Below are 17,342 nucleotides of genomic sequence, written 5' to 3'. Positions count from 1 at the left end.
CCGCCCCTTACAATATTGCAGGTGTGTCAAGACAGAGTCAAAGCAGCTCTAGGTAATACACAGAAACAAACACAGGGAGGCTGACAAATTGAGGAGATAAAAAAGTGTGGCCCAAATGAAAGAAGAGATCAAAACTCCAAAAAAAGAACCAAGCAAAACGGAGTCCTATCAGATGCAGAGCTCAAAACACTGGTGACAAGGATGCTTGGAAATCTCACTGAGTATGGCAAAAGCATAAAGGAAGAAATGAAGGCTACACTAAGTGAAATAAAGAAAAATCCACAGGGAACCAACAGTGAAGGGAAGGAAGCCAGGGTTAAATCAGTGATTTGGAGCATAAAGAAGAAATAAACAGTTAACCAGCACAGAATGAAGAAACAAGAATTCAAAAAAAATGAGAAGAGAGTAAGACGACTCTGAAATATCTCCAAACGTGCCAACATCTGAATCATAGGGATGCCGAAAGGGGAAGAGGAAGAGCAAGAAATTGAAAACTTACTTGAAAAAAATAATGAAAGAAAACTTCCATAATTTGGTGAAGGAGATAGGCATACACATCCAGGAAGCACAGAGAGTCCCAAAGAAGTTGAACCCAAAGAGGGCAACACCATAACACATCATAATTAAAATGCCAAAGGTTAAAGATAAAGAGAGAATCCTAAAGGCAGCAAGAGAAAAGGAGACAGTTACCTACAAAAGAGTTCCCATAAGACTGTCAGCTGATTTCTCAAAAGAAATCTTACTGGCAAGAAGGGCCTGGAAAGAAGTATTCAAAGTGATGAAAAGCAAGGGCCTATGACCAAGATTACTCTATCCAGCAAAGCTATCATTTAGAATTGAAGGTCAGACAAAGTGCTTCCCAGGCAAGCTAAAGCTAAAGGAGTTCATCATCTCCAAGCTCTTACTATATGAAATGTTAAAGGGGCTTATTTAAGAAAAATATCAAAATTATGAACAGTAAAATGACAGACCCACAACTATCAACAACTGAATCTAAAAAAACAAAGGCAGATAAGCAAACAACTAGAACAGGAACAGAATCCCGGAAATGGAGATCACATGGAGGGTTATCAGCTGGGAGGGGGAAGGGGGAGAATGGGGGAAAAGTTGCAGGGATTAAGAAGCATAATTGGCAGGTACAGAATAGACAGGGGGAGGGTAAGAATAGTATAGGACGTAGAGAAGCCAAAGAACTTGCATGCATGACCCATGGATGTGAACTAAAGGGGGGGATTGCAAGAGGGAAGGGGGGTACTGGGCAGAGGGGGGCAAAGAGGAATAAAAACCAGGACAACTGTAATAGCATAATCGATAAGTATATATTTTTAAAAAAACAAATCTACTTCAACAAAAAGTATGATGTCTTCCCCAGAGTGTTCAAAGCGCTGGTTTGGAAAGGCCTCTGGCGTTCTGCACAAACGCTGTCAAAACCTACCAAGAGCAGATGAAAGGGGAAACGGTCATTCTGCTCCCCGCCCTCATTCCGCTCCCCACCCGTCTCCTCCAGCTCTCAGGTGTTCTGCTTTTCCCGCCTCGGACAAAGCGACAGCCTCACTGCCAAGTGCAGGGTACATATCTAGTGAGTGGGGCTTGGCGTTGGCTGCGACACCATACTCCCTGCGTGTGCAATTTCAGGAGGGCTATCTTGGAAAGTTGATCAGTTCTCAGGTGCTGCATCTCCAGTAGGGCCTGTTTTCTTTTTCCTCCAAGTTTTTGTCTTGCACGTTTTCTAATCGACAGTAGAGTTGCGAGAAGAGTGCCATGGATTTCCATACATGTATCGCCTTTATTGGCTGGTTAACATTTTGCCTCTTTGTGTGTCTTCTCCCTTCTTTCCTCTCTCCTTCTCCACCTCCTCTTCCTTTTCTCTCCCCCCCTCACCCTCTGCAACCCCACGTACACACGCGCACATATGTATGTGTTTTTTGATGAGGCACTTGGAGTGTTGCAGTGAGTATCTCCGAACAGTAGGACATTCCTCTTATACAACACATTTGTTACACTTGGAAAATTTAACAGTGATGCAATACTGTTTCATATAGGGCCCATTGTAAAAGTTTTCCAAATTGTCCCCATCATGCTCTTTATGGGTTTATTAAGAGCAGAAAGAACACCGTGGATGCTGTGATGGAGATGAGTGGGGGTGCAGTGAAGACAGGGAGGAGGAGGTTGCTGGTTTAGCCTTGGGAGCAGGAGTTGTTGGGAAAAGCTTCACAGAGGAGGTTTCCTGGGAGCTGAACATCCGTGGGTCTTTTAGATGGGGCAGGGGAGAGGGCAGAAAGGGGAAGTAGGAGTGATGTGTGTGTCGGGAGGGGGGCCTGTGAGGGAGGGCTGGAGGCCAAATTGAGGGGTACTGTGAGACTAGAGGGAGCTGGAGGCCAGGTTCAACTTCATCTCCTGTCGAGGTCTGAGGAAGAGGAATCTGGCTGTGGTGTGGAGAAGTAAATGAAGGTGGGTGGGACCGAAAGCTGGAAGACCCGGGAGGGAGTTTTGGCTGCACATGTCCTCCCTTTTTCTTTTTGAATTGTCCTCATAGTTTTCAATTGCAGTTTACACTCTGTATTAGTTTGCATTAGTTCCAGGGGTGCAACATAGTTGTTAGACAGTCACATACATGACGAAGTGTCCGCCTGTGTTTCCAGTACCACCCCTGGCTCCGTGCACAGTTACTACACTGTGAGTGACTCTATTCCCTGTGCTCTACCGTACATCCCCGAGACTGTTTTCTAGCTGCCCATCTGTACTTCTGAACCCCTTCACCTTTTACACTCAGTCCCCGCTTCTGGCAAACATCAGGGTGTCCTCTGTATCTATGAGTCTGTTTTAACTTTGTTCATTTATTCTGTTCTTTAGATTCCACATACTGTACAATTGCTATCACAGGTATTTGTCTGTCTCTGACTGACTGATTTCACTTAGCATAATACCCTCTCGGTCCACCTATGCTGCTGCAAATGGTAGGGCTTCATTCTCTCTTATGGCTGAGTAATATTCCACTGTATGTATGTCCCAGAGCTTTTGTATCCACTCATTTATTGACGGGAACTCGGATTGTTTCCATTTTGGGGTGATTGTAAATGAAGCTTCAGTGGACATAGGGGTGCATGTATACTTTCAAATTAGTGCTTTGGGTTTCTTCGGATATATACCGGAATTGCTCGGTCATAAGGCAGTTCCACTTTTGATTGTTTGAGGAGCACCCGTTTTCCCTCCTGTTTTCCACAGCAGCCTTGCACGTCTCTTCTGAACTGCCGAAGGCCTCCCTGCCGTCTGTAAGGTTAGTGATGGTTTCTGGACTGGTGGATTTCCCTGCCATTCTGGGAGGAGTAGAATGAACTAGAAGGTGGAGCTCCTGTCCCTCCCTTCCCCTCTGCTACCTCCTGCCCCCAAATTAATTATTAACCAGTGAGAGTAGAAAGCCCAGCCTTCCCAGTTCCTGTGTCCAGTGAGCTCTGCCTCCCTAGTCCTCTGAGGGAAAGAAAATGTTCTTGTCAGCCAGAAGTAGATAATCATGGAGTGTCGTGGAAAGAAGTTGGGGTGGCAGAGGGTAGCTCTGAAGTTCTCTGCTGCTCTGTGCTCCCTGGTCTCTGTCCCCTCTCCTGTGAGACTGGGTGTTGAATTCCATCATTTTTTTTCCTTCTTTTTCATTTCCAAGAGAGAGAGGAAGGGAAGGAGAAAGAGAAGGAGAGAAACATCAATGTGCGGTTGCCTTTCATATGCCCCCTACTGGGGACCCGGCCCACAACCCAGGCTTGTGCCCTGACTTGGAATCGAACTGGTGACCCTTTGGTTCACAGGCTGGCACTCAATCCACTGAACCACACCAGCCATGGCAAATTCCAGTATCTTCAAGGTTACTTTTGGTTCTGATGATCAGTGATTTGGGGTTCTCAGTGGAGTTCTTTTTCCTTTTCATTTTGCTTTAATCCTTCAGCTTCTGAGTTCAGAAATTATGAATAAGGGAAAATGCTTTAAATTCTTTCCTTTTTCAAAAGTACACAGTGAGTATGTATTGTAGCCGATTCTTCCCTGTGATTTCAGCCTTGGGTACAGACATGAGGGTTCTCGTTGTCCAGAGGTGGCATTGTTTCCAGAGCAGCCCCATTGCCGCAGGATGGGGGAGGAGGATGGGCGTCAAATTCGTGGAATCATCCTCCCTTGGCATTCTGTGTGGTGGGGCCGATGCCTCTCGCTGTCATTCTGCCTGCTCCCTCCCGGCTTGCCTCCTGATCGGGGCTCCCCGCGGCCCCGGAAGGGGGAGAGCAGGAAGGGGCATGGTTTGGAGGTAGTCTGGCGATGTGGACACTGTGGCTTCTTTTTCTTTCTCATTGTCTCAGCCTCATTGAGGGGGTTTCCCAGGCTACTGAAGTCCACAGTTCCTAAGCTGCACAGCCTGGCTGGGGCAGTTCTTGGGGGGAGAACTCGAGTGGCTCTGGGGGCAGGAGAAGGAGAGAGGGTGAGTGTTTGGGGTTATTTTGTTTCTCTTCTTTACTCCTCCATCAGCCTGTGCATGGTGGGAAGCCACAGGGAGAAGAGAAGCCTGGAAGAGCAGAGCCCAGAGGCTTGCGATGGCTGCTGACTGATGGCCTGTCCCACAAAAAGGCACAGGAAGTAGTCACAGTGGCATCTGAAGGCCATTCTGGGCCAGGGCGTACTTTTCCTGGCCAGCTCAGATCCTTGAGTGGCCAGAGTCTCAATTTGGTCAAGTTGTAGCAGAAAGTTAGGCAGTCTCCTTTAATTTGCATAGTTGTATTTTAAATAATGTTTGTCTTCCAGTCCATTACAAAAGCAAAGCAGAAAGTGCTCAGAAAAAATAGAAAGTATATCATCAAGACAGATATGTTAACATTCATGGTCTTTTTATGATATTTGGATTGTGTTACATGTCTAATTTTGCATCTGGCTGCTTTTTTACTTAATACAGGTACACTTTTCTCTGACGCAATTTTTAGATGACAGATAGGACATGCAAAAGATACCAACCTCATCTCCCCAGTGGGCTGGCCTTTCTCCTTTCCTCTGAAATCTCCGTGCTTTGCTGACCTCATGCCTGTCTGTCTGTCTCTTTCTCTCATGACCTCTGTCTTCCAGCGACATGCTCAGCAAGGAGGGGCCTTAGCAAGCTGAACTGGAGGCAGGGTTACAGATCTGTGAGACATGATGTTCGCGCTCAGGGATGTGCCCCCTTGCAAATGTCCTCCTGTGAGTTAGTGGCTGTGTAAAGGAAGGACAGGCTTGGTCATGTAAGGAGGGAGCACAATCCAGCTGCGTGGCCTTGGTCAACTTGCTTGACCTTGAACTAGTGGGGATCCTCTTTCCTCACTTGGAGGGGGTCAAGGAGGAGCCAGCAGGTCAAGACCAGGCTTCCAGCTTCAAAATCCCGTGATTCCACATGAGGAGGAGCAGCATCGTGAGCTGTTCCAGGTCAAAAAAAGCTGTGCTGTGTGCTCACTACACAGGTGGAATGTTAGTATCCAGGAACTTACAATCATGTTAAGATCTCTGTTGAGCGGTGAGAAACAGGCTTGCTCTCCTTCGAGTATCAGCAGTAGTAATGAGTTACCTGCTCTCCAGCCCAGTTTCAGAAGATCCTTCATTTACTTTAAGTACCTAATCCCTGGGTTACAGGCATTTAGGTTGTGTGGTACCTGGGTGACCACTTGGATCCACTTGGGATCAACGAGGAATTTCTGTGTCCCATCCCTGACAGAGCCACTCTGATGTCTACTTATCTGCAGTCAGGAGGCTGATAACAAACCTAGGTTAAATGCCAGCCTACTTCTTTGTAACTTCTGGTCGCTTCTCCTGACCCAAATGGCCCTTCTTCTTTGTGGCAGCTCTGTGGACATTTGCCTGATAGTTGGCTTTGCCTCCTGGAGACCTGGGCCGGGGACCCTTGCCACACACCTGCTCTGCCCTGATCTTGTTGGGTCTTATATGCTACTCTTGTGATGGAGATTATCAAATGGTTGCTGGTGCGTCCTGGTCTACCCGGACCCCCTTTGATGCAACACCAGCAAGCCCCAATGTCCATGTTTGTGGGAACACACTGAGCATCCCCCTTGGTTGTGCCTGACGTCAGGAAGGACATGAGAAAGCCTTTCTGAGCTGTTTTCTTCACCCTCTAAATAATGAGGAGCAAAAGAAGGCCGTGTGGTAAGAGAGGGACGGCAGTGGAGAGAGACAGAGGCTGCTGTTTTAGCCCAGGTGAGCCGAGAAGAAAATCACTCAGAACAGTCTTGTCCCCAAAGCTAGGTTGGTATAGATGCCACTGCTGCAGCTGCTTCCAATTTTGTCTGTATTGTTTCCCCCGATTCGTCATTTGTGTACAAATCGAAAGAAGCTGTCCCCTGGCTTCAGCCATTGTGCATTTGCCTGATGTGGCTGCCAGGCCTCACGCGTTTCCCTTTCTGCTCTTTCATGGCATCCCAGGGATTCCTGTCTGACTCTGCCCCCTTCCAAACGCAGGTGGTGCTTCCCACATTTATTCTGGAGAAGCGATCCTTGCTGGAGATGTATGCGGACTTCATGGCGCACCCAGACCTGCTGCTGGCCGTCACCGCGGGAGCCACGCCGGAGGAGAGAGTCATCTGCTTTGTGGAGTATTATCTCACCGCCTTCCACGAGGGCCGCAAGGGGGCCTTGGCCAAGAAGCCCTACAACCCCATCATTGGCGAGACGTTTCATTGCTCCTGGGAAGTTCCCAAGGACAAGGTCAAGCCAAAGAGGACTGCTCCCCACTCTCCTACCAGCCACCAACACCTGACGGCCAGTGACCCTTCTGAAAGCTACAAGCTAAGGTTTGTGGCTGAGCAGGTGTCCCATCACCCACCCATCTCCTGTTTCTACTGTGAGTGCAAGGAGAAGAGACTGTGCGTCAACACTCACGTGTGGACCAAAAGCAAGTTCATGGGCATGTCCGTGGGGGTCTCTATGATAGGAGAAGGTAAGCCTTGTCACATGTTTGCTGGAGTTTGACTCTCACACAGTGGTGTTTGCATACCTGATAGATGACGGATGATTTCCTTTGTGGAGTTCCTTGTTCTTATTTGGCTTGGGAGTCGAGGGGTGAGTGAGTGGGTGGGTAGGAAAGAGGGATGGGCTTTGTTACTTCGGGACCAGATCCTGGTACTTTCTCAGTGGGGCCAGAGTGACGGACTAGATGGGGCTTGTAGCTGTCCGCCAACCGGCTGCCCATCTGGGTCTCCCCATGCTCTGCACGTGTGTGAGTGGCCTTGCGTATGCTTTGTTTTCAGCTTTGCGTGAATATTACCACTGGCTCCGGATCTGTGAAACACGCTTTTATCCATTCTCACCTGTTTTCTGGCTCAAAGACAATGAGGAAAACAGTGCTGCCTATTCACAATCTGCTCATTAAATTCCCACGGCAAATCTCTGGACCCTGTGCTAGACATTCTGAAGCAAGAACACGGTGTAATCACCCCACTCACTGCTTGCTTGTTCCTATTTTAGCAAATAGCTATGAAGGAAGTTGATTCATCGCTTCAAGAAACCTATAATGATCCTTGTTAAATTCAAGTGTCTGTATTAGTGATTCTTCAACTTCTTTTGAGTTGCAAATCCCTTTGGAACTTGAAGGATGTATACTCACTCTTGAGGGGTGGGTGGGGAGCAAAACTTGGCTTTCAATTTCAGGGAGTAGATGGCTTCTTGGAAGCCCTCCTAAAACCCCAGGAGATAAGAACACCTGTCATTCACTGAACATGTTTTTTCCTGAGCACCTACTAGATGTCAGACATTGTCTTAGGAGCTATGGATACTTGTATGAACCAAACAGCCCCCCCCCCCAAAAAAAAATCTGTCCTGGGAAATTTCTATTCTATTATGGAAATAAAATCCTGTTTGTAGGGTTGGAAGTAAGTGCTACAGAGAAAAATAAAGCAGAGAAGGGGACCTGGGAGTAGTGGGGAGAGAGCAGTAGAGCTTTCGGATGGGATGCCAGCTGGGAAGGCCTTACTAAGAAGGTGACATTTAAGCAGAGACCCAAGGGGGGTGATGAAGGACAAGCCAGAGAAGAATATGTACAGCAGAAAGAACGGAGGCCCTGGCACGTTGGTGGCAGGCAGGAAGAGCTGGAGCAGGGTGTACGAGGCAGGGATTCGAGAAAACAAGGTCAGAGAGGTGGCGGGGGCCACATCATGTAGGGGCTCGGGCTGGGCCGTTGCTAGGGCTGTATGCTTTCATGCCGAGTGAGCTGTGAAGCCATTGAAGGTTTTGAGCAGAAGAGTATCGTGATCAGAGTTATAGTTTAGGGAGATTATTCCAGCTGCTTATTGAAAATAGACCATAAGAGGGGCAAAGATAGAAGCAAGGAGATCGGTTAGGAGATAATGATGACAATCCAGGCAGGAGGTGATGGTGGCTTGGGCCAGGGTGGGGAAGCAGTGGAGGAGGGAAAACCTCATGAGAGTCTGGATGTGCTCTCAGGTAGAGAGAGCCGAGAGGGTCTGCGTCTGCATCTGGCGTCGGTTGTGAGAGAAAGGTGATATCAAGGCTTTTGAGCTGAGCCCCTGGAAGGCTGGACTAGCCATTAACTGAGGTGGGGAAGGCTGGGGGCCGGGGGAGGGAGAACTAACTTGGAGGGAGAGTGTAGGAGCTCAGTTAGGTTGTGTTATGGTTTAGACACTCACGCAGGGTGCTTGAGTTGACCCTTGGGTTCTGGAGAGAGGCTCCATGCTAAGGTGAAAACCTGTAACCCAGGGCCTGGAGCCTAACGAGCTTGCTGAGTGAGCTCCGCTCCCTGCAGCTCTTTAGCATGACCAGGCCCAAAGGCTGAGGAGCAGTGGTGGGGAGACTGAGGAGGCGTGGCCAGAGAAGTAGGTGGGATGGGGAGAGGTTCTTCCTGCCAGCTGAGTGAAGCTGTTCCAAGGAGGCCGGGGAGCGATCAGCTGAGTCAAATGACGCTGCTCTGTTCTGGGAAGATGGGGAGTGAGAACTGACCATTGGATTTTGGGCAGGAAGGTCATTGGTGACCTACAAGGGCTGTCAGTGGAATGGAACTGGTGAAAATCTGATTGAAATATAGCAGTTCCTGCTTGTCCACGGGCAGTACGTTCCAAGACCCCCAATGGAGGCCCGAAACTGCATAGTACCAAACCATACACACACACTCTCTCTCTCTCTCTCTCTCTCTCTCTCTCTCTCTCTCTCTCTCTCTCGACCAAGGGATGATTCACACCCTGGACTGACTGAGTGGAACAGCATGAGATTTCATCATGCTACTCAGAAGGGGACCCAATTTAAAATTTGTGAATTGTTCACTTCTGGAATGTTCCATTTAATATTTTTGGACCACGGTTGACCACAGGTAACCGCAGCCATGGAAGGTGAAACCAGGAATAAGTGCTGACTACTGTAGATCCAAGAGAGAATGGGAGGGTGGGAATTGGAGGCTTCTCCTCACAACCACCACAGGGGATGCTCTAGTGCAGCACTGATGGGGTTAAGGCCGCAGGGCAGGTCCCGGTAAGCAGGTTCTCAGCCCAGGTGCTGGCCCCCTGCAGTGCCCTGAGCAGGGAGCTCAGCTTCCCACAGCTCAGGCAGCTGTTGCTGCGGAAAGCAGGGAGACTGGGGCAGGAAGCGGATCGCTAAAGACCCCTGTGGGGGAGGTTTCTGTTTGCACTGATTCATACACTTGGGCGTGTAATAAGGAGTGAGAGTGGCATTAATCTTGATTTTGACTTATCTGGGGCTCTGTGTTTCCGTAGGTTGGCAAAGGCTCACTTAATGCCTTGAGGTTTGCGCCGGTGAAGTCTTTGTTTCCACACAGATCTTGGGATTTGGGAGACTCATTTCATCCTGTTTAATTTTGTTCCTTAGCCTCAATTTCCCACATAATGTATCTCGGGGAGAAGTGTGCTCCTGTGCAGAGAAGGCAACACGCTGGGGCAGCGCCCCCTTCAGTTTATACTGAAGCCCGTGTGAGTGGGAGACTGCAGGCATGTTCCGTAGAGATGCTGCCCCCGCTCCCCGTGACTGATTGATTCGTTCACTGACTTTTAATGTCGTCTGGAAATTCATCCAGCCATTGAGTTTTATTAGCATACTAGAATAAACTTTCATATTAACCTACAAGACACTTGATACGACTTTAAGACTTTACGACTTTAGTAGGATGGCATATTACACTCGGGTGGTGGGTCAGAAGGAAGAGGCTCTGAGGCAGGGTCTGGGATGCGTGGGAGGCAGAGGCCCCTGGCAGGGAAGGATGCCAGAAGCAGAAGTTGCCTGGAGGCACCTTGCCCAGATGGTTTCTGAATTAGAGATACTGCTTCCCGTGTATTTACTCCCTTCCTGTAACGGGGTGGCTCAGATGAGTCTGTGGGCTCATCCATTCCTGTGTGAGACCGAACAGCACCGTCCCTGGTGTCGGATGTGCGGGGGTGACCAGGACAGACCAGTCCCTGCCCTGGGGGAGCTGATGTTCTTATTCGAGAGTCAGCAAACAAGTCGTGTGCCAGAAATCCGAGGTGTGACGGGGTGACTGGCGCTAAGGAGACAGGGCAGGAAAGGAGGAGAGCTGGGTGCTGGCAGGGGGATCTCAGTGAGAGTGGAGTGTCTCACCAAAGGCTTGGGGGAGCAGAGAGTAAGCCATGTGGATGTTCCAAGCACACAAGCCAGCAAGTTGAATGCCCAGAGGCAGGAGCATGTATCTGGAGAGTTCTGGGAACTTCAGGAGGCCAGTGTGGCTGGGGCAGAGCAGAGGCGGGGGTGGCAGGTGGGGAGAGGAGAGGAGGCCAGGGAGCAGGGGCCAGGTCATGGGGGCTGGCCTGGGGTGCCCGGAAGAACTTGGGCTTTTGCCCTGAGTGAGGTGAGAGTCGGTGGAGGGTGGTGTGATTCTAGCAGCTTCCCATGGCTACTGTGTGAAGAATGGACTGGCGGAGGGAGTTGGGAGGCCCCATGGCAAAACTAGGAGAGGCAAGTTGTTTTTCTCTTCTCCCTCCTACGCACGCACACACGCTTTAAATCTGAGACCAGCCAGAAGAAGTGCTCGGTGAATACATACCTTCTGATAAAACTAAATGAATGTTCTGGTACACAGAAAACATTCAAGTTCCTGTGGGGGGAGTCCCCTGCCCTCGGCAGAACCGCCTGCTGCCGGGTGTCAAGCGGTGGGAAAGCCGCAGACCCCTAAGTCATAGCACAGCTGGGCGCCTCCCCGTCTCTGGGCCCTAAGCAGGGATTGACAGGTTTTTGATAAAGGTGAAGCTCTGCCAATCTGTTTCTAGTGATTTGGGGAAGTCTTCAATCAGAGAAACGGCCTCTTCCTAGCCGCAGATATGCTTCCTTCTCTCACCCAGTAGTAGAAGGGCACCCACCGCCCTCGGGCTCCAGGGGCAAGCGTGCAGAGGGCTGGTGGGTAACCACCTTGCCCATGTGACTGCTTCAGTGCTAGTTCCGCCTCCCCTTTCTCCTCTTTCCTTGGTTCTCTGCACCCCGGTCCGTCCTGTCAGCCCTTCCACTTAAGACACACCTTCCACGGGCTCCCTCCTTAGCCCAGCAGAGTCCATGGCCTCTGTCCATCTGCTCGGGACCTTCACGGGGGAGTGGTGGGGTGCTTTGACCACTGGCTTTCCCCACCCCCCTACCGTCCCCTGAGGTGAGCTGACATCTTCAGGGCGCATTGGCAGCGGTTGTGCATCTCTGACCATAGGGTAGGACCCTGCTGGCCCAGGGCCTTGGCTCCCCTGTTCCTGACACACAGGTGGGGGTTGGGCCTTCCCTTCACTGGGCACGGCCCTGGGTGGCTAGGGGAGGCGCCCGTGCACAAAGCTCTGGATGCTGTGGGTGGGAGACCCTGGACCACCCTTTCCGAGGCTGTCAGCTGTGGTCATCCCTGAAGCGGAGTGAGAATTTGCTGCTGCCCCTTTTCTACCTGCTTGAAAACTCTATGATCTTATTTTTCCGCACTGCAGAATCCTTGTGAGAATCCCCAGACTTCAAAGCCTGCTGGTCCCCGAACTTAGAGCTCCTTTGCAGGGCTGGGTGTGGGGAAGTGGGATGTTGTTCTGGTCCTCACTTATTCCCTGTGTGGTCCAGCACATTCCATGGATATTTTGACTGAGTTTAAAGTAACATTTTTCCAACCCTCTCATTTTAAAATTTATATCTTAAGTGGGTCCCCTTGAAATTGTGTGGGAAATACATGGGCTTATCTTTTAAATTTTTGCCTTAGGCTGTGGCATATTTAGCTACTATAAAATGTCATTATAAAGGCCTCCATTATGCCTTGAATTCACTTAGGTTGCAGCTCAGAGACCATCTCCCCCACCCGCCATTCCTCAGCTCCCGCACTGAAAACCCCTGATTGAGATGCCGTTCGGTGCCCCCATCCGCTGTGTCCACAGGGAAGCAAAGACACCTCTCCTTGTCACCCCCCGCACTGCCGGGGAGCTGAGGCCCGCTCCGCTGCTCTCGCAACCTGCCTCCCCCCCAGACCCACCACAGCAGAGCCAGTGCCCAGTAAAATGGCACAGCCTCTTAATTGAGTCTGTAGGGAAAGGCAATTAGTTCTAGCAAGAGAAGTGGCTCGGTGCTGCTGCATGCGGCTGCTGCCGGTGCCCGCAGCCCTGTTCCCCAGAGTTGCCCTCTGATTCTGGGCTTTCCAAGGCTACGTGATCTGTCAGAGCATTTTGGTTCTTCAGGTTGAGATCGGGTAGGAAACTAATTTAAATTTATCAGTTTGAAAATCTTAGTGCTTGGCCTTGTGTTTATTGATAAGTCAGTTTGTGGCATTAAACATGATGATCCCCCAGCTCGAGGACTCTCGTTGGCACGGAAGGAGTGATTATTTGGCATTTTTCAGTTTCTCTCGGCTGTTAGGCTAATGAAAAAGGAGCCTTCATCTGTGATTCCCATCTCTGAGTCTAGTTTTAATATAGTCTTTTATTCCTATTAGGGGCAGGTATTTTTTTTTTTTATGAAACCCTAAAAAATAGTGGTGTGAAGGCTTAATTACAGGTTATTTAACAAGTGAGCACACATTTATATTGTAGATCTTCAGAAAAGAGCCAAAGGAATATGGTCTGGCTTATGCCTCGACATCAGCTTAGCTGTGGGGCCCACTGGCTTCTGGGGACTTGAGGGAAGTTTCACATTGGTTTGGAAGAGATTTTTCTGAAGATTATGAGAGGCAGGAGGTGGCTCCCCCCGATCTTTGTCCCTTATGTGCACAACCCACCGTCAGACTTTGTGACTTCCTCTGTATTCCCAAACGGAAATACGGCTGTTAAGAATTTACCCATCAAGCCCTGGCTGGTGTGACTCAGTGGACGGAGTGGGCACCTCCCCTTCCACCTTCATCACAGCTACAGTCCTGTGTTTGCTGGATGATTAACGCCCACCTTTCTGTCCTGCTCCCTGAGGGCAGACAGTGGGTCTGTCGTGTTCACCGTTGTATCCTCAGTGCCTCGCACAGCGCCTGGCACACAGTAGGGCACACAGTAAATTCATTCATGGCGAATGGGCAGCCAGCCTTTGCGGAGGTGGGAGGCCAGTGCCCTTTGCAGGAGGCTGCTTGGTTTCTCTCGTGTCTTTGGAGCCCCCGCTGCCCTTTCCTTGCATCTGTGTGCCTGACCGCCCCCTCCTCTCTCCCTGGAGGTGTGCTGAGGCTCCTGGAACACGGGGAGGAGTACGTATTCACCCTGCCCAGTGCCTACGCGCGCTCCATCCTCACCATCCCCTGGGTGGAACTTGGAGGAAAAGTCAGCATCAGCTGCGCCAAGACGGGGTACTCAGCAACCGTGATATTCCACACGAAGCCTTTCTACGGAGGGAAAGTGCACAGGTAGGGAGCGGCCAGGGAGACTTTGTCCCTGTCGTGATGCCCTGAGTTCTTGTCTCCCTCAGAAGTGGGGTTCCAGCCGTGGGGTGAATTGAAAATCAAGAGAAAGTTTTGAACAGATCTTTTTGAAAACGGGCTTCTTTTCCCTCCCTCACATGGCAGTTGGTTTTTTAAACCCTCCCCATGTAAATCTACAGTGAGAGGCTTCGGTGATCTATTAGCAGAACACCGGAGAAAAACCACACTTCCGTTCGTGACAGTACACTCTCTCCCTTCTGCGGCCACAGCCTGTTTCTCTGATCGGACACGATGCGATCGGAGAGCTGCCTGTTCATGTGAAGTTGGCTCCATTTAAAGCTCCTGAATCCTGTGTCCTCCAGGAGAAGGCGAGGCCTGCTGTTTGCAGAAGTGCCACATTGGTTTCGTTGCTCCAGTTATAAAACTTCCTCCTTCAGAGCAGATCACTGTAGAGACAAGCTCCCATCTCTGGCCTTTCTCTTGGAAAGTGTTCTCTGTGGTGTTCACGGGAGGCCGTCGGAGTGTCTGTTGTCCGGGAGAGCGGACGCCCTCAGTGGCCGTTTCGGATGCAGACACACTGGCTCATAAGCTGACCACGTGCATGCACTTCTCGCCCCTCATACCAAGTTGGTAGCTTGCAGTCAGCAGTGGTGGGGCCCCACAGAAATATGCAAATGCTCCAAGTGGGGTGTTTTCCCTCCTGGAGAGCCAGTGGTTAAACCTTTATCTGCACACCACTGAGGCCCTTCCCCTGGATGCAGCCTGCAGTCTCCTGATGCTGCCTGGGAGCCTTTGCTCACCACTTAGGAACCTTGGCTTTGTTAAGGCTCAGGCAGAAAGCTCCAAGCCTGCGTTTGAAAACTCTAAATTCAGCCTCAGCTGGGCCATTGGGAAGAAATGAGCTTGCCTCCTAGACTCGGCTGCTTGGAGCTGGATTCCCTCTTTCTGCATCCTTCAAGCTTCAGAATCTGCAGGCTTCAAGGTAGAGAGGGAGCTAGGATCTGCTTTCACCCAGAGCTGGAGACCTAGAGCTCCCTCAGGCCAGGCGGGTGAAGCAAGAGCTCACAGATCTCTGCAAAGGCGCTTTTACAGCCAGCTTGAAGGTGGTCCCGCTGAGCCACTGCCGTGAGTAGGAAGGGTTAGATGCAAGGCCAAGCAAGAGGTTAGCCTTTTTGCTCAGCCTTCATTAGATTGGCCTGCTAACCAGTCTATAGATTTGATTCATCTCCCACCAGTTTTTCTATCAATATCTTCTTTCTCTTTTTTTTTTTGGTTCAAGGACATTAGATCACATCGTGTAAGCTAGTCTTTGAGCAAAACACTAAAAAACAATTCCTTTCCATTCCACCCCATAAAAAAAATATCTCTAATTATGAGTCTGCCTTTTGAAATCAGTCTCTGTGTTTCTATTATGTCACAAAGCGTGTTCGTTTGATTCATTCACTCAGGGTCACCGCAGAAGTGAAGCACAACCCAACCAACACCATTGTCTGTAAGGCCCATGGGGAATGGAATGGCACCTTAGAGTTCACCTACAACAACGGGGAGACCAAGGTCATTGACACGACCGCGCTGCCCGTGTGCCCGAAGAAGATCAGACCTCTGGAGAAGCAGGGGCCCATGGAGTCCAGGTGGGGGTCAGGCTGTTTCTCTCCGGCTTCGTTGTCCTTAGCACTGGACCCAAGGGACAGAGAGGAAGCCTTAGGACGGTCAGGGGTGCAATCCCTACGCACTCCGAGTCCTGAGACAGCCATGGTGCTCAGGACAGGACAAGAGGAGAGCTTACAGCACAGGCTTGGGGCTGGGTAGCCCAGGGCCGGGTAGCCCGGGGTTCACATCCCGGCTGTCTCTAGGCATCTCTGTGGCACCTGGAATGAGCTGCCTCTCTAGGCCTGCCCAGTTGTCCCCTTCCCTGCTCTGGCCCCTCCTTGCCCTGGCCCCTCCTTGCCGAGGATGGCCGTCCTTGAGCCTGGCAGCCCTGGCTAACCACTTCCTCTCCTCCATGCACCCCCAGGAACCTCTGGCGGGAGGTGACTCGGTACCTGCGCCTGGGGGACATGGATGCTGCCACGGAGCAGAAGCGGCGCCTGGAGGAGAAGCAGCGGGTGGAGGAACGGAAGCGGGATAGCCTCCGCACCCCGTGGCAGCCCAAGTATTTTATCCAGGAGGTAACTCCGCCGCCTGTTTTGGGCACTTGTCCTGCGTGAGGGGGCGGATGGCTTTGTCCGGCTAACACAGTGGTTTGGATGGATGACCGGAGGTCCTGGGAAGGTTGGGGCCAGGTCATCCTCTGGGCAAACTGAGCACCTGACACTGTCCCTCCGACAGGCCCCATCAGAAAAGCACATCAGCCTGCCAGGGAGGGCAGGGAATGGGGCTGCAGACCTGGGAGCCATCCTGGTCATAAAAAAAAATTCACAACCGCTGCTACTGTGTCATTAGCTCCAAGTCAGCGAAGCACTTTGGAGCCCTTGCCCGCACCTGGGTGGGCCAGAACCTGCATGGCCAGAACTGCCCTTTCAGAGCTCTGTCTCCTGTGGGCCGAGAGGGATGGACATGCCAGGACAGGCTAGCCTGAGTCCTGTGCCTACATGCTGCTGCTGGCACCCAGGAAGGTGACAGTCGAAGGCAGAAACGAAATCCATGCCTGCCCATCCAGTGGGGAGTGGGCTCAGTTGAGGCCCTTCTGCTCTTCAGGTGGTCTGTGGGGCAATCGGGAAGCATTCTGAGACCAGAACGGGAAACGACGCGAGTGTAGAAGCTGGTTTTGAAGGCGGGCCCTTGGGAGCCTGGCAGCTTCGATGAGAAGCAGGTGGTGAGGCCTGGGGCAGGCGCTAGGGTCTGTATCTAAGGGGGGTGGGTGCCACCTCACCTCCACATGATCACAGCTGATTGTTCACTCTTCACAAGCCAGAAACCTGAATTTGTATGAGAAATCTGATATTCATGTGGTGTGAAGGAATTTTAAAAAAATTTAAGAAGGCTTTCTTGGCTCAGGTGCTGCTCATGCCTGACTTCTGCTACAAGGAAGGGTTACATTCTGTGTAGCTGGAAGGCTGTGGGTGAGTTAGCACCCTTGGGGTGGACTTCTGGTCAGGAGCAGGAAGCAGCTCCTGTTCCCCCAGAGGCAGGCTTTGCAGCTCAGGTCTGGAGACTCCAAGGTTGGATTCTGGTTCAGACAGAAAGCCTGATACGGGAGACTCTGCCTTTATGAGACTGAGTGGGAACCCTGTCTGGAAGCCTGGCCCAGGTGAGGTGACTCTGTATTATTAGGGTTCCCCAGAGAAACACAACAGAATCCGAACCAACAGGAGACATAAATACAGGTAGGTTTATTATGAGGAATTGGCTCACGAGATTATGGAGGCTGAAAATCCCCAGGGTCTGCCATTTGCATTGCAAGCTGGAGACCCCTAGGAGGCTGACGGTATAAACCTCTGTCCCAATTTAAGGAGTAGAAATGTGTGTAATCTGAGCAGCCACGGCCTGCAAAGTGGCCATACAAAATTAACTGTCACAG

General features: G+C 50.8%; 1 protein-coding gene across 2 annotated transcripts in view; it reads left to right on the top strand.

Annotated features, from left to right (window-relative positions):
* The window catches only part of OSBPL10 (oxysterol binding protein like 10), a 236,330-nt gene that overhangs the window by 216,939 nt on the left and 2,049 nt on the right, over window positions 1–17,342 (top strand). For both annotated transcript variants that reach the window (XM_053929549.1, XM_053929548.2), the window contains 4 exons: window positions 6,469–6,946; window positions 13,621–13,807; window positions 15,271–15,453; window positions 15,837–15,990. In XM_053929549.1, coding sequence (XP_053785524.1) covers window positions 6,469–6,946; window positions 13,621–13,807; window positions 15,271–15,453; window positions 15,837–15,990 — 1,002 coding nt within the window. The remainder of the gene's footprint in view (window positions 1–6,468; window positions 6,947–13,620; window positions 13,808–15,270; window positions 15,454–15,836; window positions 15,991–17,342) is intronic.

The sequence above is a fragment of the Desmodus rotundus genome, chromosome 8, assembly GCF_022682495.2.
Source record: "Desmodus rotundus isolate HL8 chromosome 8, HLdesRot8A.1, whole genome shotgun sequence".
NCBI lineage: Eukaryota > Metazoa > Chordata > Mammalia > Chiroptera > Phyllostomidae > Desmodus > Desmodus rotundus.
The sequence above is the reverse complement of the archived record's forward strand: the minus strand, read 5'-3'. Positions and strand labels throughout refer to the sequence as shown.